At 48.2% G+C, this 24,401-nt stretch overlaps 3 protein-coding genes across 11 annotated transcripts in view; 1 reads left to right on the top strand and 2 right to left on the bottom strand.

Annotated features, from left to right (window-relative positions):
- TTBK1 (tau tubulin kinase 1) overlaps positions 1–2,751 on the bottom strand; it is a 41,214-nt gene extending 38,463 nt beyond the window's left edge. For all 3 annotated transcript variants that reach the window (XR_009262997.1, XM_058734030.1, XM_058734032.1), the window contains exon 1: positions 2,503–2,751. The gene's annotated coding sequence lies outside the window, so the exon portion shown is untranslated. The remainder of the gene's footprint in view (positions 1–2,502) is intronic.
- A 15,481-nt stretch (positions 2,752–18,232) lies between these two features.
- DNPH1 (2'-deoxynucleoside 5'-phosphate N-hydrolase 1) lies at positions 18,233–20,765 on the top strand. The gene is made up of 4 exons (XM_058734029.1): positions 18,233–18,470; positions 19,975–20,043; positions 20,216–20,326; positions 20,515–20,765. Exons 1-4 carry the CDS (start codon positions 18,278–18,280, stop codon positions 20,649–20,651), a joined length of 510 nt encoding a protein of 169 aa, XP_058590012.1. The 5' UTR covers positions 18,233–18,277; the 3' UTR covers positions 20,652–20,765.
- Positions 20,766–21,202: 437 nt separating this feature from the next.
- Positions 21,203–24,401, bottom strand: part of CUL9 (cullin 9) — a 37,370-nt gene continuing 34,171 nt past the window's right edge. For 3 of the 7 annotated variants that reach the window (XM_058734022.1, XM_058734024.1, XM_058734023.1), the window contains exons 35-42: positions 23,999–24,092; positions 23,507–23,581; positions 23,242–23,352; positions 22,967–23,084; positions 22,411–22,544; positions 21,892–22,032; positions 21,643–21,716; positions 21,203–21,557 (exon numbers count right to left, since the gene is read on the bottom strand). In XM_058734022.1, coding sequence (XP_058590005.1) covers positions 21,356–21,557; positions 21,643–21,716; positions 21,892–22,032; positions 22,411–22,544; positions 22,967–23,084; positions 23,242–23,352; positions 23,507–23,581; positions 23,999–24,092 — 949 coding nt within the window. In that variant the 3' untranslated portion in view covers positions 21,203–21,355. The remainder of the gene's footprint in view (positions 21,558–21,642; positions 21,717–21,891; positions 22,033–22,410; positions 22,545–22,966; positions 23,085–23,241; positions 23,353–23,506; positions 23,582–23,998; positions 24,093–24,401) is intronic. The other 4 variants (XM_058734027.1, XM_058734028.1, XM_058734026.1 and 1 more) reach the window with 3 other exon arrangements.

The raw sequence follows: 24,401 nt of genomic DNA, 5'->3' as shown, positions 1-24,401 counted from the left end.
CCTTGAGGATGATGCTAATGCTAGTGAAGAGGATGCAGCTGTGAGAAAGACACCTTTCTCAGGGGAGAGTCCAACCCACTGACAGCTAATGGTTCCAAAGCAAGGATGTGAGCTGTGTGGTGAACATAAGGTGATGAACTCATGACATGGATTTTAGAGGGACTGCAGCCCTGCAGCTACTCCAAGGGAGAGAGACAGGCTGAATTGGGGAAGTGGGGGATGGGGGGGGGGGGGCTTGGGGACCACAGGGAGTGGGATGGGTCTGGCAGGAGGAATGACAGGGAGCAGCAGGTCTGGGTGGGCATGTGATGAGAGAGCTCTGACCACACCTTTCTGTGTCTGCTCAGGAACAACAAGAAGGAAGACAGCTCTGGTTGCATTGGCAAAGGTAGAAGTTTAATATCAAGGAGAGCATCCCAACTGTGAGCGAGGGCTGGGAAAGCCAGCCAGTGTTATCTCGGGAAATGTAAGTGTGTGCACGCATACGTGTCTGCACGTGAATCTGTGCATGTGTCCCTCTGTGAACACGTATATGTCTTTGTGTGTCTTTCTGTGTGTTTATGTGTCTGTGTGTGTGTGTGTCTTTGTGTCTGTGCCTGTACCTCTGTCTGCATGTGCTTATGTGTTTTTGTGTCTGTCTTTGATGTGCATGTGTATAGGCAGGGGGCCACTTTTTGAGATTTCTGGCAACCCAGTACAGGATTGGAATCAGGATCTTTTCTTCTCCCCCCCTCCCCTCCCTCCCACTTATATACACTTTGTATAAGCACATTGCTCTACCCTCACAATGATCCTGGAGAGTCACAGACTGAAGGCAGTTACTCCAGCTGGGGACAGGGTGGGGTGGAAGGGAGGTGGAGAGGAGGAAAATGCCTAAGGTATCTATGGATGGGGCAGAAACTCCATAAACCAATCTTTCCTTGGGACAGGATACTTCCCAAGGCTCCTGTGTCTAGCCATCCTGCTACAGGGGGCAGTGTGGGATAGTAAAGGCACAGAAACAACCTTCAACAGGTCATGGTGTACCGTGAGGGACATGTAGAAAAGAGGAGTGACACTGTCACTCTTTTCCTATCTTGTTCAAGTGACTCAGCTGACTCTTTCCTCCCATCCACCCAACTTCAGAGTATCAGAGCTGTGGGGATGTCAAATAGGCCTCTGTCCACCTTTTGCCAAAGTGGCATGTGGGGCATCAGGAGTTCAGGGGGCAGTGAGGGCAATGGCAGGATAAAGGGAGAAGGAGGGGATGGGGGGTTCTGGAATAAAGGTAAAGACAGGTTGAGGACAAGACTGAAGAAGCAATTGAACCTGTAGGGAGGGAGCCTTGAGCGATTGAACTGGTGACCTCTGGTGGGTCTTCCATCCTGTAATGGTGGATTCTATAGGTTGATGAGAAAATTTTGGGTGCAGCTCCCAGTTTATAGATGGGCAGCCTAGAAGGAACAGGTGAGATGGGAAAAGGGAGAATGGAGACCAGAGGATAAATGAGGTTTCCCTGCCTCTCCCTGTCCACCACCCTCACTCTGCCTCAAAGGACTACGTTCATGTCAGACTAGGTTGGACAACAGGCCACGAGGAACTTGGCTGCCCCGTTACTGCCCCCTCAGGACCTTTTGGGTGTGTGGAGGCATGGGTGTGTCGTGTGAGAGGGCTTGTGGAAGAGGTTTTTATGAATATCTGTCAGACAGTGTGAGGCCAACTGTGTGTGTGGGTGTGGGTGTGGGTATGTGTGTGGGGGTGTGGGTGTGGGGTGGGGAGACAGGGAAGGAGAGACATCCAGGGAGGGTGGGAGAGAGAGGGAGCTCATCATGGTGTGTGAGTAGAGGTGTTGATGTGTAACTACGCAAGGTGTGAGCCAGGTGTATGTGGGGATCTGGGAGCGCAGGTAAGGAGAGGTGAAGGAGCCCAGTGAGGGGTGGTGGATACAGGTGAAAAGAGGTGTGAAGGAAGGCAGAGAAAAAGGGAAGGGTTGGGGGGGGGGGGGGAATGACAGGATCGGAGGAGGGGGTTGGGTAAGACAGAGGCAGGTGAACGATCCTAATGACTGGTGAGGAAGCGGCAGGACCCTGGGAGAGGCTTCTGGGCACCGCCGAAGGGGTAAGGAGGTTGGGAAGGCAGCTAGCGGCAGGCAGGGAGGCACGCAGGGACTGAGGACAAGGGGGAGAGGTAATGGAGGCAGCTGGGAAGGGCTTGTCAGGGTGACAGCCGAGTGAAGCCGCGGGGACGGGGACAGGGGTGAGAAGCGAGGGGCAGAGGCTCTGGGGGGCCGGCTGGCGAAGGCAGGCGCGTATGCTGGGGGGCAGGGAGCCGTTCCAGGCCTCGGGATGCGGCCCAGGCTGTGTAGGCCAGCGGCGGGCGTCCCGGCTCGGGCGGACACGGCGCGGGGAGGGGGAGCTGGGAAAGGCTGCGCTGGGAGGCGAGCCGGGCCCGAGGCCCGCGGAGCCCGCAGGAGAGCCCCCGCCCCGACCCCGCCGGCCCGCCGCCGGCCCCGCCCCGCCTCACCTGCTCTGTGCCCGCTGCGGCTGCGGCTGCGGCGGCGGAGGCAGCGGCTCGGGGCGGCGCATCCCCCGGGGCCGGGGCGGGGCGGGGGCGGGGGCGGCTCAGTGCGGCGCGGGGCGGCCCGCTCCCTCCGGCGGCGGCGGCGGCGGTGGCGGCCTCCCGCCCGGGATCATCCCCGCCCGGCCCGGCCCGGCCCCGATCCTCCTCGGGCGACGGCGGAGGCAGCGGCGGAGCGGGGAGCTGCCCACAATGCACTGCGCCGCCAGCATCAGCACCAGCCCTGACATCACCACCCCACCGCCTGGCTCTTACATCACCGCCCTCTCTCTGACATCACATTCCATTCCGCTCTTCTCGCCACGCCGGCAGCCTTAGAGCTCTCCTTCGGATGGTCCCGCTTCAGCACTTCGGTTCTCCTCACTGGTTATTGCCATTTACTTGACCGCCACCCGCCCCCCACCCCTGCAGTGCCCCATCACTCCTTACTTGTCCCCGTAAAACTCACCTGTCTCCATCACCCCTTATCTTTTCCCCTCCCAGTCGCTCCTTGCCTGTCCCTATCAGCCTCAACTGATTTCCGCACTGCATCTTCCATGTGTTCATATTACCTGCTTCTAAACTCCGCCCCCCTCACCTGTATCCATCCTCCCACAGTCCCCGTCCGCCATTTCTTCTCACACGTCCCTTGCCTGGAACTCACCACTCCACACATAGGCCTTACCTCCTGGCTCAACCTGTCCCTCTCTGTCTTTGGCCCTCTCTCCCATCTGTTGACAAATTCTGTCAAGCAAATTTCTTATTGCTTACAAATTGGATGCACACTCTTTACCATGACATTAAATAGTCTTCCCAACATGGGTAATAATACCGTATAGAGATTATTACCACCCTTCTGACAAATTTGATTGCTCAGCCTTCCCTGAACATACTTTGCACTTTGTCTCTCTCAGGTCCTTCCTTCCATCCTTTGTGCCTTCAACAAATGCATACTGAGTGCCTTCACTAACAACAACAATAATAATAGCAGCAACTATCTACTCCTGCCAGACATTGTTCTAACTTACACATATTAACTCATAGAATCCTCATAATAACCCAATGACATAGCAGTACTAATGTTATACCCATTTTATAGATGAGGAAACTGAGACACAGATAGGTTGAGTAATTTGCCTTAGGTTACAGACTCACCTTGAATACAGCAGAGCTGGTATTCAAACCCTGGCTTCAGAGTCCATGCTCCTAACCACGATGGAAGGACCATTGAGTCAACAAGGCCATTCAGAGGAGGCTTCTTGGAAGAGGTGTGTTCGACTGAAATTTGAAGGATTAGTTATTTTCCAACAGGTAAGTGGGGCAAGGCAGAGGGTGGGAGAGGCTCCCAGGCTGAGAAGAGGGCATGAGGTGAGCTGGGGGTGGGCCTGTACAAGATCATGAAGGGCACTGTGCACTATGCTAAGAAGACTGGATTTTCTCCACTTAGTTTTTGAAAATATAGTGGATAATGTCACAAGCCATCCAAATCCCCCTTCAGAATCTAGGTACTCATTCCTCCGCCTGCCTGGGATGCTGTAGTCTGAGCACTCTAAGCTGACTCTTTTTTCTGGAAATTGCCCCTGGCCAAGGGAGCTGCCTCAACTCAAGATCATGAACCCTTTCTGGGGCAACCCATATCTGATTGATGATCAACCTGTGAGGACAAAGGCCTGGCCCCCTCACCCCAACTCAAGACAGCTCTGAAGGGACATCCACTTTCAAAACTGCTGAGAGGGTCACCCGAAGCTTTATTGAGGCTGCACTGAAGCTCCGCCCAGCCCTGCTTTCTTTACTCCACAGATGTTGATCCCCAGAGTCCCTCCCTATCAACCTCCTGCGTGATCCTCTCCGTCTCAGAGTCAATGTCCAGGGGAATTGGACCTTCACACAGGAAATCACTGAAGATCAAGTCTGATCCAAGTATTGAGTTAGGATTCTAGGTGGACAGTCTTATCCCCAGTCCTATAAAAATGTCACTCTCCTCTCCTCTAGCTTGCATTGTTTCTGTTGGGAAATCTACACTTATCCTTGTCTTTGTTTCCCTGTATGTAATGTCTGTTACTCTTCTGGCCACATTTAAGATTTTCTCTTTATCACTGTTTTTAGAGCTATTTGATTATAATGTGACCTGCCATAGTTTTTGTTTTGTTTTCATGTTTCTTGTGCTTGGGGTGTGTATCTGTGAATTTATAGTTTTCATCAGGTTTGGGAAATTTTCAGCCATTATTTTCTCAAATATTTTTTCTGCCTTCTCTTTTTTCCCAGAGACTCCAATGAGCCTGTTTATGAGGCCACTTGAGTTTTCCATAGCTCACTGATGCTTTGTTCATTTTTCTCCGGTCTTTTTTTCTCATTGTGTTTTGTGTGTGTGTGTGTGTGTGTGTGTGTGTGTGTGTGTGTTTTAAGATTTTATTTTTAAGTAATGCCTACACCCAACATGGGGCTCGAACTTACAACCCTGAGATCAAGAGTCACATGCTCTACCAACTGAGCCAGCCAGGCACCCCTGTTTTGCATAGCTTCTGCTGCTGTGTATTCAAGTTCATTAATCTTACCTTTTGCAGGTGGTATTAATCCCATTGGATGTATTTTTCATTCTAGTATACATCTCTAGAAATTCAATCTGGGTCTTTTAAAAATCTTTCATGTTCAATTTTCCTTCTAATTTCTTAAGCATATGGAATAGTTATAATAACTATTTTAATGTACTTGCCTATGAATTTTACTATCTGAATGATTTCTGGACCAGTTTCAGTTGATTTTTCTTCCCGCTCTTGTTTTTCTGCTTCTTTCCATACACTAATTTTTTATTGGATGCCAAATAGTGTGAGTTTTACTTTGTTGGGTTTGGGATTTTTTAAAAAAATTTTTTAGTGTTTATTTATTTTTGAGAGAGAGAGAGAGCACAAGTTGGGGAGAGGCAGAGAGAGAGGGAAACACAGAATCTGAAGCAGGCTCCAGGCTCTGAACTGTCAGCACAGAGCCCAATGTGGGGCTCGAACTCACAAACCATGAGATCACGACCTGAGCCAAAGTCGAATGCTTAACCAACTGGGCCACCCAGGCGCCCCTGGATATTTTTGTATTTCAGTAAATACTCTTGAGTTTTGCTCCAGGATGCAGCTCATTTACTTAGAAACAGTTTGATCCACTAAGGCTTACTCTTTAAGCTTTATCAGGTGGGACCTAAACAGCTTCTAGACCAGGGATAATTTTCCCCAGTACTGAGGCACAAGCCTTCAGCATAATTTACCTCATGCCCCATACATGATGAGGTTTTTCCACCTCGGCTGGAGGGAACAGGCACTTTTTCCACTGCTGTGTGAGCTCTGGAGATTCACTTTGCTACTTTCAGGTGGTTCTTTTCCTGCCTCAGAGAATTTCCTCACACACATGTGCTGATCTGTCACGGAGTGCCCTCTGAACATTCCAGAGCTCTCTCTTGGATCCTATGCTCTGTTCTACAAACCAGCTGCCTTGGCCTCCGTGGACTCCCCACTCGGCCTCCTCAGCTCAAGGAGACTGCTGGGCTCAGCTTGGTTCCTCCTCTCTGAAGCCCGGAAGCCCTGCAGGCAACATGGGGGAGGGGGGGACACACAGCTCACCTGGCTGTTTTCAGGTGAGCTGTTTTCCTCTTTGCCGTCCTACACTGCCTGATGGCCAATGTTCAAACATCATTGTTTCATATATCCTGTCCAGTTGTTTTGCTTGTTAAACACGGGAGGTTATACAGCAAAGGAAACCATCAATAAAATGAAAAGGCAATTTATGGAAAGGGAGAAAATGATTGCAAATCATATATTGGTAGGGGTGCCTGGGTGGCTCAGGTCATGATCTCATGGTTTGTGAGTTCGAGCCCCACATCAGGCTCTGTGCTGACAGTTCAGAGCCTGGAGCCTGCTTCAGATTCTGTGTTTCCCTCTCTCTGCCTCTCCCCCACTTGTGCTCGCTCTCTCTCTCTCTCTCTCTCTCTCAAAAATAAATAAAATGTAAAAAAAAAAAATTTCTTAAATCATATATCTGGTAAAGGGTTAATATCTGAAATATATAAAGAACTCATACAATTCAATAGGGGGAAAGAAAGGACAATCCACTTTAAAAATGGGCAGGGTGCCTGGATGGCTCAGTCATTAAGCATCTGACTTTGGCTCAGGTCATGATCTCTCGATTCGTGAGTTCAAATCCCACATCAGGTGAGCTCAAGCCCTGCTTTGGGTGTGCCCCGCTTTGGGTGAGCCCTGCTTCTCTTTCTCTCTCTCTCTCTCTCTCTCTCTCTCTCTCTCTGTCTCTCTTTCCCCCCTGGGATTCTGTGTCCGCTCCTTGCTTACTTGTGCCCCCCCTCAAAAAAAATGGGCAGAGCATCTAAATAGACATTTTTCCAAAAAAGACATGCACTAGCCAATAGGTACATGAAAATGTACCATACTACCCAAAGCCATCTGTAGATTGAAAGCAATCCCTATCAAGAATCCAATGACATTTTTTACAGGAGTAGAAAAAACAATCTTAAAAGTTATACAGAACCAGAAAAGACCCTGAATAACTAAGGTAGTCCTGAGAAAGAAGAATAAAGTGGGAGGCATCACACCTTCTGATTTCAAGCTACGTTACAAAGCTACAAAATCAAAAGAGTAAGGTACCAGCATAAAGACAGACACATAACCAATGGAACAGAACTGAGAGCCCAGAAATAAGCCCATGCATATATGGCCAACTAATATTTGACAAGGGAGCCAAGAATAGTCAGTGAAGAAAAGACAGTCTCTTCCATACATGTGGCCAACAGACACACAAAAAGATACTTAACATCACTAATCATCAGGGAAATGCAAATCAAAACCACAGTGAGGCATCCCCTTACACCTCAGAATGGCTACTATCAAAAAGATAAGAAATAACAAGTGTTGGCAAGGATGTGGAGAAAAGGGAACACTCACGCATTGTTGGTGGGAGTGTAAATGGGTGCAGTCACGGTGGAAAACAGTAGGGAGGTTCCTCCAAAAACTAAAAATAGGGGCACCTGGATGGCTCAGTCAGTAGAATATGCAACTCTGGATCTCAGGGTTGTGAGTTCAAGCCCCATGTGGGTGTAGACATTACTTAAAAATAAAATCTTTAGGGGCACCTGGGTGGCAGTTGGTTAAGCCTCCGACTTCATCTCAGGTCATGGTCTCATGGTTCACAAGTTCAAGCCCCATGTCGGGCTCTGCACTGACAATGCAGAACCTACTTGGGATTCTCTGTCTCTCCCTCTCTGTCTGTCTGTCTGTCTCGCTTTCAAAATAAATAAATAAATTTTAAAAACTTCAGGGGTGCCTGGGTGGCTCAGTCAGTTAAGCATTTGACTCTTGATTTGGCTCAGGTCATGATCTCATGATCAGGAGGTTTGAGCCCCATGTTGTGCTGTGTGGAGCCTGCTTGGGATTCTCTCTCTCTCTCTCTCTGCCCCTCTCCTGCTCCTGTTTGCACACTCTCTCTCTCAAAATAAACTTTTAAAACAAAATCGTTAAAAAGAATGAAATCTTGCCATTTGCAACAATGTGGATGGAGCTAGAGTATTATGCTAAGTGAAATAAGTCAGTCAGAGAAAGACAAATACCATATGATTTCCCTCATATGCATAATTTAAGTAACAAAACAAAGGAACATAGGTGGGGTGACAGAGGAAAATTGAGAAACAGACTCTTAACTGTAGAGAACAAACTGATGGTTACCAGGGGGGAAGGAGGTGGAGGGATGTGGGAAATAGAAGATGAGGATTAAGGAGGGCACTTGTGATGAGCACCGGGTGTTGTATGCAAATGTTGAATCACTAAATTTTACACCTGAAACTAATATTACATTGTATGTTAACTGACTGGAATTAAATAAAAACTTGGGGAAAAAATCATAAAAAAAAAAAAAATAGAAGTACCACATGATCCAATAACTCCATTTCTGGGTATTTATCTGAAGAAACTGAAAAATGAAAACACTATTTTATTTATTTATTTAATGTTTATTTTTGAGAGAGAGAGACAGAGCGTGAGCAGGGGAGGGGCAAAGAGAGAGGGAGACACGGAATCCGAAGCGGGCTCCAGGCTCTGAGCTGTTAGCACAGAGCCTGACGCAGGGCTTGAACTCATGAACCCTGAGCTCGTGACCTGAGCCTAAGTCAGACATTTAACTGAGCCACACAGGCACCCCTGCAAACACTACTTTAAAAAGATATGTGCACCCCTTAGTTCACTGCAGCATTATTTACAATAGCCATTATATGGAAGCAACCTAAATGCTCACCGATACATGAATGGATAAAGAAGATGTGGTATATGTAGATGGTGGAATATTACTCAGCCATAAAAAAGAATAAGATCTTGCCATTTGTGACAACATGGATGGACACAGAGGACATCACGCTAAGTGGAATATGTCAGACAGAGAGAGACACTGTGATTTCACTTACATGTGGAATCTAAAACAAACAAAAAGCAATAACAACAAAAGAGACACAGACTCCTAAATATAGAGAACAAACATGGTGTCCAGGGGGGGAGGTGGTGGGAGAATGGACAAAATGGGTGACAGGAAGTGGGAGATACAGGCTTCTAGTTATGGAATAGGTCATGGGGAACATAGTCAATGGTACTGTAATAGTGTTGTATGGTGTCAGATGGGAGCTACACTTGTGGTGAATATATGTCTAGACTTGTCAAGCTACTATGTGGTACACCTGAAACATTGTGTGTCAACTATCCTTCAATTAAAAAAAAAATTGTTTTTGGACAAGACAATCTCTCCAATAAACGGTGCTGGGAAAACTGATATTCACATGTGAAAGAATGAAATGAGGGGCTCCTGGGTGGCTCAGTCGGTTAAGTATCTGACTCTTGATTTCAGCTTAGGTCACAATCTCACGGTTCATGGGTTTGAGCCCTACTTCGGGCTCTGTGCAGACAGCTGGGAACCTGCTTGGGATTCTCTGTCTCCTTCTCTCTGTCTGCCCCTCCCCCGTGTGTGTGCATGTTCTCTCTCTCTCTTTCTCTCTCAAAAATAAATAAATAAACTTTAAAAAAAGAATGAAACTAAACCCCTATTTTATACCACTCACAAAAAATTAACTCGAGTTGGATTAAAGACTTAAATGTAAGACCTGAAACCATATAACTCCTAGAAGAAAACATAGGGGAAAAGCTATTTTGCATGGGTATTGGCACTGGGATTTTCTTGATATGACACCTAAAGTATAAGCAACAACAAAAATAAATAGACAAGTGGGACTACATCAAACTAAAAAGCTTCTGCATAGCAAGAAAACAAAAACAAAAACAAAACTCACTCCCCCCCCAAAAAAAAAGTCAGAAAAATGAAAAGACAACATATGGAATGGGACAAAATATTTACAAACAATATATCTGATAAAGGGTTAATATCCAAAATATATAAAGAATTCACAAAACTCAATAGCACAAAAAAATGATCTAATTAAAAATGGCCAAAGGGCCTGAATAGATACTTTTCAAAAGAAGGCATACAAATGGCCAACAGGAGCATGAAAATGTGCTTAACATCACTAATCATTAGGGAAATGCAAATCAAAACCACAACGATAGGGGTGCCTGGTTGGCTCAGTTGGTGAAGCATGCAATTCTTGATATCAGGGTTATAAGTTGGGTGTAGAAATTACTTAAAAATACACATTGGGTGTAGAGATTACTTAAAAATAAAATCTTTGTGATGCCTGGCTGGCTCAGTCTGTAGAGCGTACAACTCTTGATCTCAGGGTCGTAGGTTCAAGCCCCATGTTGGGTGTACAGATTACTTTTTTAAAAAATCCAAACACAATGATACGTCACCTTATGCTTGTTAGAATGGCTATGATCCATCTTGAACCAACAACAAAAACAAATTCATAGATACAGAGAACAAATTGGTGGTTACCAGAGTCAGGGGAGGTGGGACATTGAGTCAAGTGGAAGAAGGTGATCAAAAGATATAAACTTCCAGTTATAAGACAAATAAGTCCTAGGTAAGTAAGGTACAGCATGGTGACTACAGTTAATAATACTGCATTGTATATTTGAGGGTTGCTAAGAGAGTACATCATAAAAGTTCTCATCGCAAGAAAAAGCATTTATAACTGTGTGTGGTAATGAATGTTAACTAACCCTATTGTGGTGAACATTTCACAGTATATATATATATATCAGGTCACTATGTTGTACATCTAAAACTAATGCAGTGACAAAAAATTTTTTTAATCACAGAAAAGAAAGCATGACATACAACAAAAGGAGCAAGGAAAAGCATGGTAAATATAAAGCACAAAAGAGGATAAGAGGAAAAAAATCCAAATATTAATCACAATAAATATAAATGGAAGAAATTCATTGATTAATAGAGCACCGGTTTCTTAAAAATGCAAATATAAACTGCTTAATAGAGACACATTGGATTAAAAAAAGGTTAAAACTGAAGATGTAAAAATATGCAAGTCCAAAGGATTTATCAGGAAAAAAGTGGGTCACATCATGAGGACAAAAAGTATACCACCAAGAACACATAAAAAGTCTAAACTTGCACTCACCTAATAATAGTTTCAGAAAACAGAGTAAAAATAGGTAAAATTACATGGAAAAAAATGTAAATCCACTGTCAAAGGGATATTTTAACAAAATTACCTCAGTAATTGATAAATCAAATGGGCCAAAAAAAAAAAAAAAAGTAAAGCTATAGAATATTTGTAAAATAAAAATATAGGGGCACCTGGGTGGCTCAGTAAGTTAAGCGTCCAACTTTGGCTCAGGTCAGGATCTTGTGGTTCATGAGTTTGAGCCCCACATCAAGCTCTGTGCTGACAGCTCAGAGCCTGGAGCCTGCTTCAGATTCTGTGTCTCCCTGTTTCTCTGCCCCTCCCCCGCTGGCACTCTATCTCTCTCAGTCTCTGTCTCTCTTTCTCTCAAAAATAAATAAACAATTAAAAAAAGAAAAATAATGAAAAATAAAAATATAACCAACAAGTTTGATCTAGTGTACATGTGTATAGACGATTATATGCAGGTAATATATTATCTATTATCCATTATCTATTTTAGATATATTATCTGTTATATATGTAAATATCTATTGTACCTAGATTTTATATACATACATATCTATTCTATACATAACAGATAATATTTATAATACATATTATAATATATATAATACATAGATAGATCTGAAATAGATACAACAAAATTTTAAGATTTGAAAAACCTGAGTAGTGGATACTAGGATATTTGATATACCATTCTCCAAACTTCACTCATACTTGAAATATTTTGTAATAAAATTTTAAATTAATAATTATTCACAAAAAAAAAAAATCTAAAATTGAGCACTAAGGCTGAACTCCCTGTTTTGGCCTCTATGGATGCCTAACACAGAAGAGTGGAGTATGAGTCTAGGTATTCCCTCCTTGCACAAAATTCCCATCATAAGTGATGCCACTAGCAAGAAAACATCCTAGCAATTGAGATGGTGAGGAAGACTCCAGGGGGCACCTGGTTGGCTCAGTCAGTAGAGCATGCACATCTTTTTTTTTTAATTATTTTTTAATGTTTATTTAATTTTGAGAGAGACAGACTGCAAGCAGGGGAGGGGCAGAGAGAGAGGGAGACAGAATCTGAAGCAGGCTCCAGGCTCTGAGCTGTCAGCACAGAGCCTGACACAGGGTAGAGCACGCAAATCTTAATCTCAGGGTCTTGAGTTCAAGCCCCATGTTGGGTGGAGACTTTGCATTAAAAAAAAAAAAAAAAAAAAGAGGGATGCCTGGGTGGTTCAGTCAATTAAGCGTTTGACTCTTGGTTTCGTTTCAGGTCACGACCTCATGGTTCATGAGTTCAAGCTCCGCTAAAAGCGGATAGTATATAAATATATATATATATATATATGTATATATATATATATATATATATATATATATATACATATATATATATATATATACACACTATATATAGAGAGAGATCCTCAATCCTGCTTTCTCTACAACGTATCTGAGAAAGGAACATCATCACATTTGAAAAACAAACAAATGATGGGGCAGGCGCCTGGATGGCTCAGTCGGTTAAGCGACCGACTTTGGCTCAGGTCATGATCTCACGGTTTGTGAGTTTGAGCCCCGCGTTGGGCTCTGTGCTCGGAGCCTCCGAGCCTCGGAGCCTGTAGCCTGCTTCAGATTCTGTGTCTCCCTCTCTCTCTGCCCCTCCCCCCCCCCCCCACATGCTCTGTCTCTCTCTGTCTCAGAAATAAATAAACATTAAAAAAAAAAAAATGAGCACAAAATGAACAATGGGAGGGTAAATCTGGTCCCTGCTATTCCTTCTTGGTGGGAAGCAGGTGTTTGTTTGATCTGGGTGTTAACCAGCAGAAGTGGGAGGATACATTGGAAGGTACATTCCATGTGCTTGATCTCTGCTTTCCTGGAACTGTTCAACCCTTTGCACATTGCTGCTTGGCATTAAGCTGACCTCTATTCTTTTTTATTATTATTTAAAAAGAAATTTTTTTTTAACGTTTATTTATTTTTGAGGGACAGATCATGAGCAGAAGGGCAGAGACACAGAGTCACAGAATCCGAAGCAGTCTCCAGGCTCTGAGCTGTCAGCACAGAGCCTGACGTGGGGCTCAAACTCATGAACTGTGAGATCCTGACCTGAGCCAAAGTCAGATGCTTAACCGCCTGAGCCACCCAGAGGGCCCTAGTTGACGTCTATTCTTTTTTTTTTTTTAATTTTTTTTTCCAACGTTTTTTATTTATTTTTGGGACAGAGAGAGACAGAGCATGAACGGGGGAGGGGCAGAGAGAGAGGGAGACACAGAATCGGAAACAGGCTCCAGGCTCCGAGCCATCAGCTCAGAGCCTGACGCGGGGCTCGAACTCACGGACCGCGAGATCGTGTCCTGGCTGAAGTCGGACGCTTAACTGACTGCGCCACCCAGGCGCCCCTGTTGACGTCTATTCTTGAGCCAAGGCTGGCCCTTCCCCAGACCAGAGTCTAAAGTTTCAGACTGTACTTTTTTTTTTTTTTTTGTAGTTCCTTGAGTGCCCACTGAGTGTCTCACACAAAACAAATACCTCAAAAAAAAAAAAAAAAAAAAAAAAAGTACCTTCAAAGCTGTAGATTAAAAGAGACTTTAAAAACATATAAAAAATGAGTCCATTTAAACCATAGGACTAGGGATGTACGTTTGGGTGATAAAACCATAAAGAAGCATAAGGAAGTTTACTTATGCCCTTTTTTGGTCCTTACTATAAAAAGTAAGGGCAGTGGCTACTTTTGGAGGGAATAAAGAGGCTGTCACTGGGATAGGACACATGGAAACTTCTGGGAGGCTAAAGATCTATTTCTTTTCTTTTTTTTTTTTTTTTTAATTTTTTTTCAACGTTTTTAATTTATTTTTGGGACAGAGAGAGACAGAGCATGAACGGGGGAGGGGCAGAGAGAGAGGGAGACACAGAATCGGAAACAGGCTCCAGGCTCCGAGCCATCAGCCCAGAGCCTGACGCGGGGCTCGAACTCACGGACCGCGAGATCGTGACCTGGCTGAAGTCGGACGCTTAACCGACTGCGCCACCCAGGCGCCCCTAAAGATCTATTTCTTGATGTGAATGGTGGTTACGAGAGTGTTTGTTTTATAATAATTAATTTGCTTTAAGGTAGTTTGCTGCAGGTGGATTTTATCTTATAATAAAAAATTTTTATTGGTATGTCCCAGGAATGGATGAATGAATGAATGAATGAATGAAGGGATGAATCAGGGCATTGAGCATCCTTGGCTACTAACATCAAAAGAGGGACATCCAGATGCTATGTGCCCCACGATGGGAGTACACCTGTGAAATAGTCTTGCCCAAAATTATGAATCTGATCAAGCTTCCACATCCAACTCCAATTTATAGGACAGAGGAACACTTTAAATGACACCACAGGGATATAATCAGTAAGGTCCAGACTGTAGGAAACTGCAGGACAAATGAGGGGGCTGGGAGGCGACGATATGGAGGGGCAACATATTGGTTAAAATTGTCTTAAAAGACATATCAGCCAATCACAACATGTGGATTTTATGTGGCTTCTGCTTTTAAACAAACTGTACACAAACATTTATAATATTTTTAAGACAACTGGAGATTTTAACAGTGGTAGAATATTTGATGACTTTAAAAAATCTTGTCAAATATTTTAGCTGGGATAATGATATTTTGGTTATATGTTTTTAAAAAAGAGTATCTTTTAGAAGCACATATTAATATATTTACAACCAAAATAATGTAATCTTGAATTTGCAGCAAAACAGTAGAGCAAGGAAATTGGACATGGGCATATATAGATAAAACCAGATTGGCCACAAATCGATAATTGCTGAGTCTCATTATATTATTTCTTATTTCCCATACTTTAGTTTTGCTTTTTATTTATTTATTAAAAATTTTTTTTAATGTTTTCATTTATTTTTGAGACAGAGAGAAAGCTTGAGCTGGGGAGGGGCAGAGAGAGAGGGAGACAGGATCCCAAGCAGGCTCTGTGCTGACAGCAGTGAGCCCAACGCAGGGCTTGAACCCCGAACCACAAGATCATGAACTGAGCTGAAGTTGCGCACTTAACCGACTGAGCCACCCAAGTGCCCCTATTCATTATTTTTTAAGTTTTACTTATTTTATTTAAAAAATTTTTTTAACATTTTTTTTTTTGAGACAGAGAGACAGAGCATGAGTGGGGGAGGGGCAGAGAGAGAGGGAGACACAGAATCCAAAGCAGGCTTCAGGCTCTGAGCGCTCAGCACAGAGCCTAACACAGGGCTCGAACTCATGGACTGCCAGATCATGACCTAAGCCAAAGTCGGGTGCTCAACCCACTGAGCCACCTAGGTACCCCTAGTTTTACTTATTTTTTTTAGAAAGAAAGCATGAGTGATGGCAGTAGGGAGGGAGAGAATCTTGAGCAGGCTCCATGCTCAGCATGGAGCCCAATGTGGAGCCCAATCCCATGAACGTGGGATCATGATCTGAGCCTAAATCAAGAGTCAGATGCTTAACCAACTGAGCCACCCAGGTGCCCCTAGTTTTGCTTTTAAAAGACAGCTTTATGAAGTATAATTTACACATCAATACATTCTATCGATTATAAGTGTACAATTTAGTAATCCTTTGTGAAAATTATTAAATGAGTCCATGTAAATGACATGTCCAGAAAAACCCTATTTAGAGAGACAGCACGCAGATCATTTAAATGGAATTATGCACTATATACTCTTCCACTCTTCTCTCTACTAGGATATAAGTTTGACATTGTCTGTAATGGAAACAGTTTTGTTGAACTGAGCAATGACTTAGATTTGTAGAGCATTTGTGTTTTGTAAAGTGCTCTCATATACTTAGGGAAATTGCATCATACTCAAAATGTAAGGGCAGCATAACGTTTCCTACTTAGAGATGAGGAAACTGAAGCTCAGAGAGCTTAAGGGATGTGCTCAAGGTCACAGAGCTCGCCAGAAACTGAATTAGGACTTGATTCTGGCCTCCTGTCATGTGGTGAGATACTGTCCTCCATCGGGCTGTCTCACTAGAGTGCCCCCCTCCCCCGGCCCCCCATCCACCACTTAGTGCCCCCTCCCTCCACCTCAGGCCTCCCTGCACTGAGCTGGAGGGTCTGAGCTGCAAGCCACAGCTGGGTCTGCGTCCTCACCCATCTGACAGTGGATATAGAACCAATTTCAGGGCTTTGTTTTACCATTTGGAGAAACACAAAATATTCCTTCTACTCTTTCGCCTTCAGCCTGAGGTCGAACGGGGAATGGCAGCCACATCACAGGTGTGACCCTAAGGAGAGAGAGGCTGGTTTATTTTCTTTAAGACATAGAGGCAGAGACAGGATGCTTTGTGTGTACATGTGTACGTGGGTTCCTCTCCTATGGGAAAGTGTGGCAAGAATCAGGAGGGGAAAGGAGATTGCCCATCAAGTTATCTGGCACATGAAGCTTCCTTTTTTTTTTAATGTTTATTTTTGAGAGAGAGAGAGAGGGCGCACACGTGCGCGTGCAAGTGGGGGAGGGGCAGAGAGAGAGGGTGACAGGATCCAAAGCTGGCTCTGAGCTGACAGCAGAGAGCTGGCACACGAAGCTTCTTTCCTAGAGGTGTATGTGAATGTGTATGAGAGAGAGCCTGGGGCCCTAATGCATGGCTCCACATACATGTTTGCCCCACGGTCCGGCTATCTGTGGCCGTGCCCACGGAGGACAGAGATACTGAAATCTCTTTGCCTTCTCTTTGTGTCTTTTCATTTTTAAAAAAAGTGTTTATTTATTCACTTGAGACAGAGAGTGTATGTGCATGCATGCAAGTGGGGGAGACACAGAGAGAAAGGGAGAGAGAGCATCCCAAGAGAGAATCTCATCAACCCTGAGATGGTGACCTGAGCCAACATCAAGAGTTGGATGCTTAACGGACTGAGCCACCCAGGCGCCCCTGCATTTCTTGTTTGGTTATTTATTTATTTAAGTAATCTCTACACCCAATGTGGGGCTTGAACTCACAACCCCGAGGTCAAGAGTCACACGCTCTTCCAACTGAGCCAGCCAGGCACCCTTGTGTCTTTTGCATTTTTAAAAATGATGTCAGCTCTGTAACCCATACTTAGGTATTTTACAGTTATCATTCAGGAAGAATTCAGAAGGAAGCATGCCAGCGCTTTTCTCTAGGGAATGGGATTGGGGTCTCAGGACTCACTTTCCACCAGGTACTCTCTTGTTCCGTTTGATTTTTTGGTCCTATATTTGTGTTATTTTCATAGTAAAATGAGGGGGAGACCATTGTTACCACCAGTGAATAATGGTGTGTTTGGCAGCCTCCCTGGAGCTCCTGCTTCTGTCAGCCTACAACAGGGCGGAGCAGATTACAACGTGCTGCAAATATAACTTCTCATTTGAATCCACTCATGCATTAACAAATATTTGGTAAATCGTTCCTATGTGCCAAGTAGAGTTCCAGAACCCAGGGATATAGCAGTAAACAAAACTGTAAAAGTTCCTGCCCTCCTGGGGACTTATATTCTACTGGGCATAGAAAGACATACAACAAGGGTGCCTGGGTGGCTCCGTCATTAAGCCTCTAACTCGAGTTCGGCTCAGATCATGATGACACAGTTCATGGGTTTGAGGAGAAAAGGTAAGGCAGGGAAGGGCGATGGGGAGTTCTGGGAATAGGAGCCTGCCATGTTGAATAGGGTGGTCAGGGAAGGTGACCCGTGAACAGACTTGGAAGAGCTGAGGGAAGGCTCCAGGGAACTACCTGGGAGAAAAAGAGTTCCAGGGAACAGCAAATGCAAAGGCTCTGAGGCAAGGGCATGGCCAGCATACTTGAAGAACAGCCAGGAAAGCCAGCGTGGCTGCAGAAAAGTGAGTGGTAGTAGTAGGAGATGGGGTCCACGAGGTAAGAATCACCAGGGAATGATGCACTTGCGTCTAGCTGAGATGGGAAAGGCCAAGGCCAACAGGACCGGGTGGGGGTGGGAGGCAAGCTGCAGTGACGAAGTCGGCGCGGTGGGTTTCCGCCCCTGGCCCGTGCTGTCCTCAGCGTCTGGAGGCTAATGCCACGCTCCCAGCTCGCCGCCAGTCGCAGGAGGGGCCTCCTCGGACCCAGGGAGGGCCGGCCGAGTCACGTGGCCGCGAGCGGGCGCCCCCTGGCGCGGGAAACTGAGAGACGGCGGCGGCGGCGAGGATGGCGGCGGCGGAGGCCGGAGCGCGGGAATGCGGGGAGCCGGGCCAGGGGGGCCGCCAGGCCCTGTACTTCTGCGGGAGCATCCGCGGCGGACGCGAGGACTGGGCGCTGTACGAACGGATCGTGTCTCGGCTGCGGCGCTTCGGGGCGGTGCTCACGGAGCACGTGGCGGCCAAGGAGCTGAGCGCGCGCGGTGAGGCGAGAGGCGGGGCGCGCGCGGCCGGGCCCGGGGTGCGGGCGGCGGGGGAGCGGGCCGGTCCCGCCCCGCTACCGAGATTGCACTCCGCTCGGCGGCGGCCATCGGACCACCGGCCGGCCGCGCGTCCCTACGGCCCGGAGCCCTCCCTCCTGCCCAGCGGGGAAGGGGAGCCGAGGTTCGGACCGCGTGGGTCCCGTGAACTTGCGGGTGGGAGCTCAGTCTCCGCATTCATTTGTTATCTTGACCTCGATTCTTTCCTGGAGAACTTCACCTCTTTGCAGGGACTGAGCAGGGAGGAGCAGAATGGGAGTGAATGGGGCTGCTTCAGTTCTCAGCTTCCCGCTGGCATCTGCTCCCCTACCTAAGATCAAGCTTATCCCCCTTTGCGGTCAAGATATCCGCCCTGTCTTGGGCCCGAAGGACCCCAATTCTTGCCACCACCTTCTCTCACGTACTCTCGTCAGGCTACTTCCTGGCTGCTGGGTCTTTCAAAAATATTGCTTTGATCAGATTTGGTCTGGAATCTCGGCGAGTTTTCTACTTTGAAAATCGCGCCAAAACTCTCGTAACTTCTGCTCAGAAAACCTTTTTTTTCCCCTCGCCCGACCGAGGAGCGGGTCCAGGATTTGTAATATCTAATGCAGTTCTGTGACCCCTCTTTAAAAAGGTGAAATCACAAAATTGCTAGGGCGTTGGGAAGGGCTTGTGCAAGTGCAGGACCCAGAAGCTTAAGGTTCGTTTGGTTTCACCGCTAGTCCCGTCCACGCCCACCTACTGGTTCCGGAACTTCAGTGTGCTCAAAGGAAGTCTGAGGGAACTTGTTTAAAATGCAGATTCACATAGCACAGTCTGGGTTGAAGGCTTAGAATTCATTTTTAACGGACTCTCCAGTGATTCTGCTCTGATTCCGGAGGTAACGTTTAATCAAGCTGGAAATGAGATACTGATCCCAGTCAGAGCCTCTCCTACCTTCCTTTCCACCACCTCCTACTGGTCATGGGCTGTATTACAGCACTGGTGCTCAAAGTTTGGTGCGGTTCACACTCCTCTGAAGAGCTCCTGAAGCATCCTGACCTCATATCGAGCTCTCGGCTGATTCTGGCACCCACCAAACCTCGAGAGCCACTCAGGCTCCCTAGTTGTTCATCCTTCTTTGCACGGGCGTTCTCTTGCTACTGCCCATTTCCATCCCGCACTGGAGGAGGATATTCCTCCTCCTTTCCATCTCTGATCCCTGTCACACACTGAGGTATAGTCCTTCCCTTAATCTCATCTGTGTCACTCATCTGGCCCTAATCACACATCCCTCCTAGCATGGGATTGAATCTTTCTTGTGGTTATTTCCTCACTCCTTTTCATGGAACCTTAGTGTTGGGTGGGTCCCTGGTCACCTAGCATGCGGCAGGGTGAATGTGGGGGTGGCAAGGGCATAGGAGAGGTACTGAGTGCTGAGGACCAGGCAGGGGCTTGGCCTTGACCAGCTTTTCCTCATCCACAGGGGAAGAGGCTACTGTAGGTGACAGTTTCATCCATGAGCGGGACCTGGCCTGGCTGCAGCAGGCAGATGGTGAGCAGTTCCCCCCACCCTCGCACCTCCTATCCACAAACTCCTCTGGGATGTTAGATCCCGTCCACACCTAGAAGGGACTCCCCAGAGTTCTCTTCTCACCACACCCAGAGTCTTGTCATTTCTCCCTCACAAGCCCCGGGTATTGAGCCTTAGTCTCTTTTCTTCCCAGTGGTGGTGGCAGAAGTGACCCAACCGTCGTTGGGGGTAGGCTATGAGTTGGGCCGGGCCATGGCCCTCAATAAGCGAATTCTGTGCCTGTTCCGTCCACAATCTGGCCGAGGTGAGCACTTCAAGCCCTGGATGGCCCCTTTTCCACCCCAGCTTTCTGTGGACCCAGCCCTCAGCTCCTTCCCTGAGGGGGCTCTGGGTACAGTGCCTACCCCCAAAATGGGACAGGGAGGGGAGCGGGGGGGGGGGGGCAGGGGAGTGTGGATGGGAGCCACCATTACTTTCCTCCACCCTGCTCAGTGCTTTCAGCCATGATCCGGGGAGCGGCAGACGGCTCGAGGTTCCAGGTGTTAGACTATGAAGAGGGACAGGTGGAGGCCATGCTGGATCGATACTTTGAGGCTGACCCTCCTCTAGCAGGCAGCTGTCACCCCTGACCCAACTGCTTGACTTAACCCTGCTCTGTTACGTTCTAATCCCAGACTCTGCCCTAGTGCCCTTCCTGCCTCCTAGCCCCAGTTCCAAATTAAAAGGTATGTTTAAAATTCTAACTTTATGTCTGTGAGTGGTGGCGTGGGATCAGTCCTCAATAATATCCTTTTCCTGCTGCATTTCACTTCAAGACGTAGAGAACATTAAACGTTCTGTAGATCCGCAAGAGAGGGTACTATCTAATGCCGTCAGGCTCCTGCCAGGAACACTGAAGAGTATGGGAAGGTTGGGCCGGGGTGGGGGGTGGCTGTTTGTCTGTCTCTGATGCTAGGCTGGGTCTGGGGCAAGCGGGCAGGCCTACGCCTGGCCCTGAACCATGTAGACTTTCATTTCCCTTGTCAATTTAGGTCCAGTGGGTCTCTGCTTTGGACCTTCTCTGAGAACACAAGAGTCTGGAGGTAAAAAAAAAAAAAAAAAGTGAACAATGAGGAGGGGGGTGTGTGGAGGGAGTAGGGAGTTGACACTAGCCTTTGGGGACGCACCTGTGTCAGCCTGCTTCCAGAGAAGTATGTTAAAAAGTTTATTCGGTAAACAGAAGGTACTGGAGACACTGGGAATTGCTTCCCCCAACAATGGCAGGAAGGGGTGACTTCACCCCCTTGGCCCCCGTGACTCTGAGGTGGCTCCGGGTGTTCCTGCGTCCTGGCCCTCAGTCATAGGCCTCATCATCATCCTCCTCGTCACCGAAGAAGAAAGTGTCTCGGTCCAGGTTCTCAGACTCGTCATAGGAGAAGCTATCATTGTCCAGCTCCTCATCAAACTCATCCTGCTGCCACTCGGGCACATCATCCTCATCATCTTCCTCCTCCTCCTCCTCTTCATCCACCTCCAGCCCCGAGGAGCTCTGCGGCCTAGCAAGGGAGAGAGCCACACTCAGCCCCAGAAAAAGCCTAGCATCCCCCACTCCCCCGCCATGGCTCTGCCCACCCTACTCACTGACTGCCAGGCACATTGGATCCTTTCGCCTCGCGGGCCTCTAATGATGGGCTCTGCAGACCCACCCGGAAGTCCTGGCAAGGAGACAGGGAGATGTGGGAAGTGGGAGAGTAGAGGACATTGGGCCTCTGCCCATCATTCCTTCAATGAACATTCTCTGAGGGCCTACTCCCTCTGCTCTAGGTGCCAGGCTCCCGGCAAGAATGCTCCCACCTCCTCGTCCCTCCCTCATCCCAGGACTCCACAAACCGATGCCTTTGTGAAACGTAACTCAGGCAGTCTCCAGGGACACAGGTTGCGATGGTGAGGCACACCGCCCCCGTGCTTCAGGAGCTGGCAGTGTATGTTCACGTCTTGTCTGCCCAAGTTACTTACTCGTCTGTAAGCTCCCTGAGGGCAGGACTCATAGTTTAGATCCAACATCAGTGTATTAGAGCTGGGAAGAACCTCAGAGATCCCTTACTCGGTGGATCCCAGTCCCCCGGCACCCACTCCTGGGATACTGAGTCTACATCTGAGAAGTATGAAAAGGTTCCCCAAGTGATTTTGATAAGCATCTGGGCAAATACCCTTGATCGGGGCTAACTCTCTTGCAGCACTCACCAGGTGGTTAAGTGGCAGGGTCCAACCACATCCAACAGGCTGGCCTAGGAGCTGGGGCGCAAGCCCGTGTCTCCAAACATGTTTCACCCTCCCTGCCTTTCCTTTTGGATGCCCCTAGGGCAGGGGCTGTGCTGGGCCCAGGGGGCCCGGGGTCGGGCCACATACCTGGGTAGAATGCTGCAGGATAGCCAGCAGCCTCTCCTGGATCCTCCGGAGCAGCTCCAGGCCCGTGCTGAGGCAGTCTGCCCGCAGGAGGCGCAGGGACGAGGCCAGGTCTCTGCACCGCAGCAGCGTCTCCTCTGCAGAGAGGGCAGGGCACAGGAGCTCCCTCCCTTCTTCCATTCCTTCCATTCCTTCCTTCAACAAACACCTACCGAACATCTACCAAGTTCTATCAACACCTACCAGGCATAGCCCTAGATACCTATTCTGGGGGCGGGCTACATCGTAGCAGAGGGGGACAGATGGTAATCAAACCGGTCAGGTGAAGCCCTTAGGCACCTGACGGCATGGCATGTACCACCCACCTTCATACCTGACTTTAAAAGGCCGATATATCTGCATCTGTAAGGCTGTGAAGAAGTAGGTGGAGGAAGAGGACAGAGTACAGTGGGGAGCTGGGAGGGGGGTGCTGTTTCACCCACTGTCTGCGGGGATGGACTGCTCAGAGCCGGGAGGTGGGCAGGAGGTGGGAGTGAGCAGGCAGGAGGCCAGGCCTCACCTAGGAGGATCTGCAGGGCGTTGGTGTGCAGCTCCAGGTTCTCGGTCTGCTGCTCCACCACATCCATGTGCTCTGTGTCCTGGTTGTAGAAGCTGTACACGCAGGCATAGGCCAGCACCTGTGGGAGCCCGAGTCAGCCCTTTCCCTGCTCAGGCCAGGGGGCCTCCCTGCTTCCTCATTCCCTCCATCCAGGCAGGTTAGAGGAAAGCGGCCCAGCCCACCAGAACCCCTTGGCACATCCCCCGCACCCCCTCCCCGGCCTGCACCACCACCACCTTGCGAGCCTGCTCCAGGCCCCGGCAGGCATCACTGAGGAAGGTGAAGGACTTGGGTGGGGGCACCTCGTGGATGGCAGACACGCGGTTCCGCAAGCTCACGGCGAACTCCTGTGCAGGCGAAGGCGGATCAGTGCTGCTGCGTGCAGCCCTCCCCCACCCGGTCAGAACAGCACCCACCCAGTTTGGATCTTTGGCCGCTGCCTGGCCATCCACCCCAGCCCTCTGACCTTCTCACCGACACAACTGTTTCCTCCCTGCTCACCCGGGCCTGGTGATGGAAAGTACACCTCTCGTTATAGTCCTGAAACCGCTTCTCCTGGCGAGCTGCTTTGCTTACCTGGTAAGGGCAGGTTGAGAGGGCTCTAGGGTGCTTTGCTGGGCAGGATGGGGTTAACACACTAGGTACCCTGCGTGGAGGCCTTCTGACACCTCACCCAGACCTCATCATTTAATCCTAACTCTGTGAAGCAGGTCACATTATTATCCCCTGGTACAGGTGAGGCTGAGGTGTGGGCAAACGCCCTGGCAGTGGTGCCAGGCTCTGATGCACGGCACCTGCTCTGCTCTGGCCTGGTGCCTCCTGAGAATATAGACCTCCCAGGACAGAACTTCCAGCACCTGTAGGCCCAGGTGGCTTCTGTCTTCCCACTGAGCCTCTGTCCCAACAGCTGTTCAGCTGCTCAGGACACCCAGGGCCCAGCAGCAGCATCCCATCCTGACTGCCCTTGGGCCTCCTCCTGGCCCCGGCCCTTACCATGGCAGAGCAGTTGTAGTAGTCTTTGTGACTGGGCTTCCACGACTTGAGGCAGCGCCAGCAAAATCCATGGTTGCATTTGGCACACGTCATGCTATGGAGGAAGCTGGCTGGTCAGAGGGCTCCTGGCCGGGGCCACACCGGGAACACCAAGGGCGTGGGTGCCCCACAGAACATGCCCCTGCCCCCTCCATGCCCTTACAGTCTCCTTAACCTCATCAATGCCTACTGAGCACACCCTTGCTTCTGAGCCCCTTACAGTGCAAACTTCAAAGCGGGGGTGGAGTGCCTGGGTGGCTCAGTCAGTTGGGTTTCTGACTTGGGCTCAGGTCATGATCTCTCATTTTGTGCGTTCCAACCCCTCAGCATCAGGCTCTCTGCTGTCAGTGCAGAGCCCGCTTTG

This window comes from Neofelis nebulosa, chromosome 6 (assembly GCF_028018385.1).
Source record: "Neofelis nebulosa isolate mNeoNeb1 chromosome 6, mNeoNeb1.pri, whole genome shotgun sequence".
Taxonomy (NCBI): domain Eukaryota; kingdom Metazoa; phylum Chordata; class Mammalia; order Carnivora; family Felidae; genus Neofelis; species Neofelis nebulosa.
This window is presented reverse-complemented; position numbering and strand designations above follow the sequence as displayed.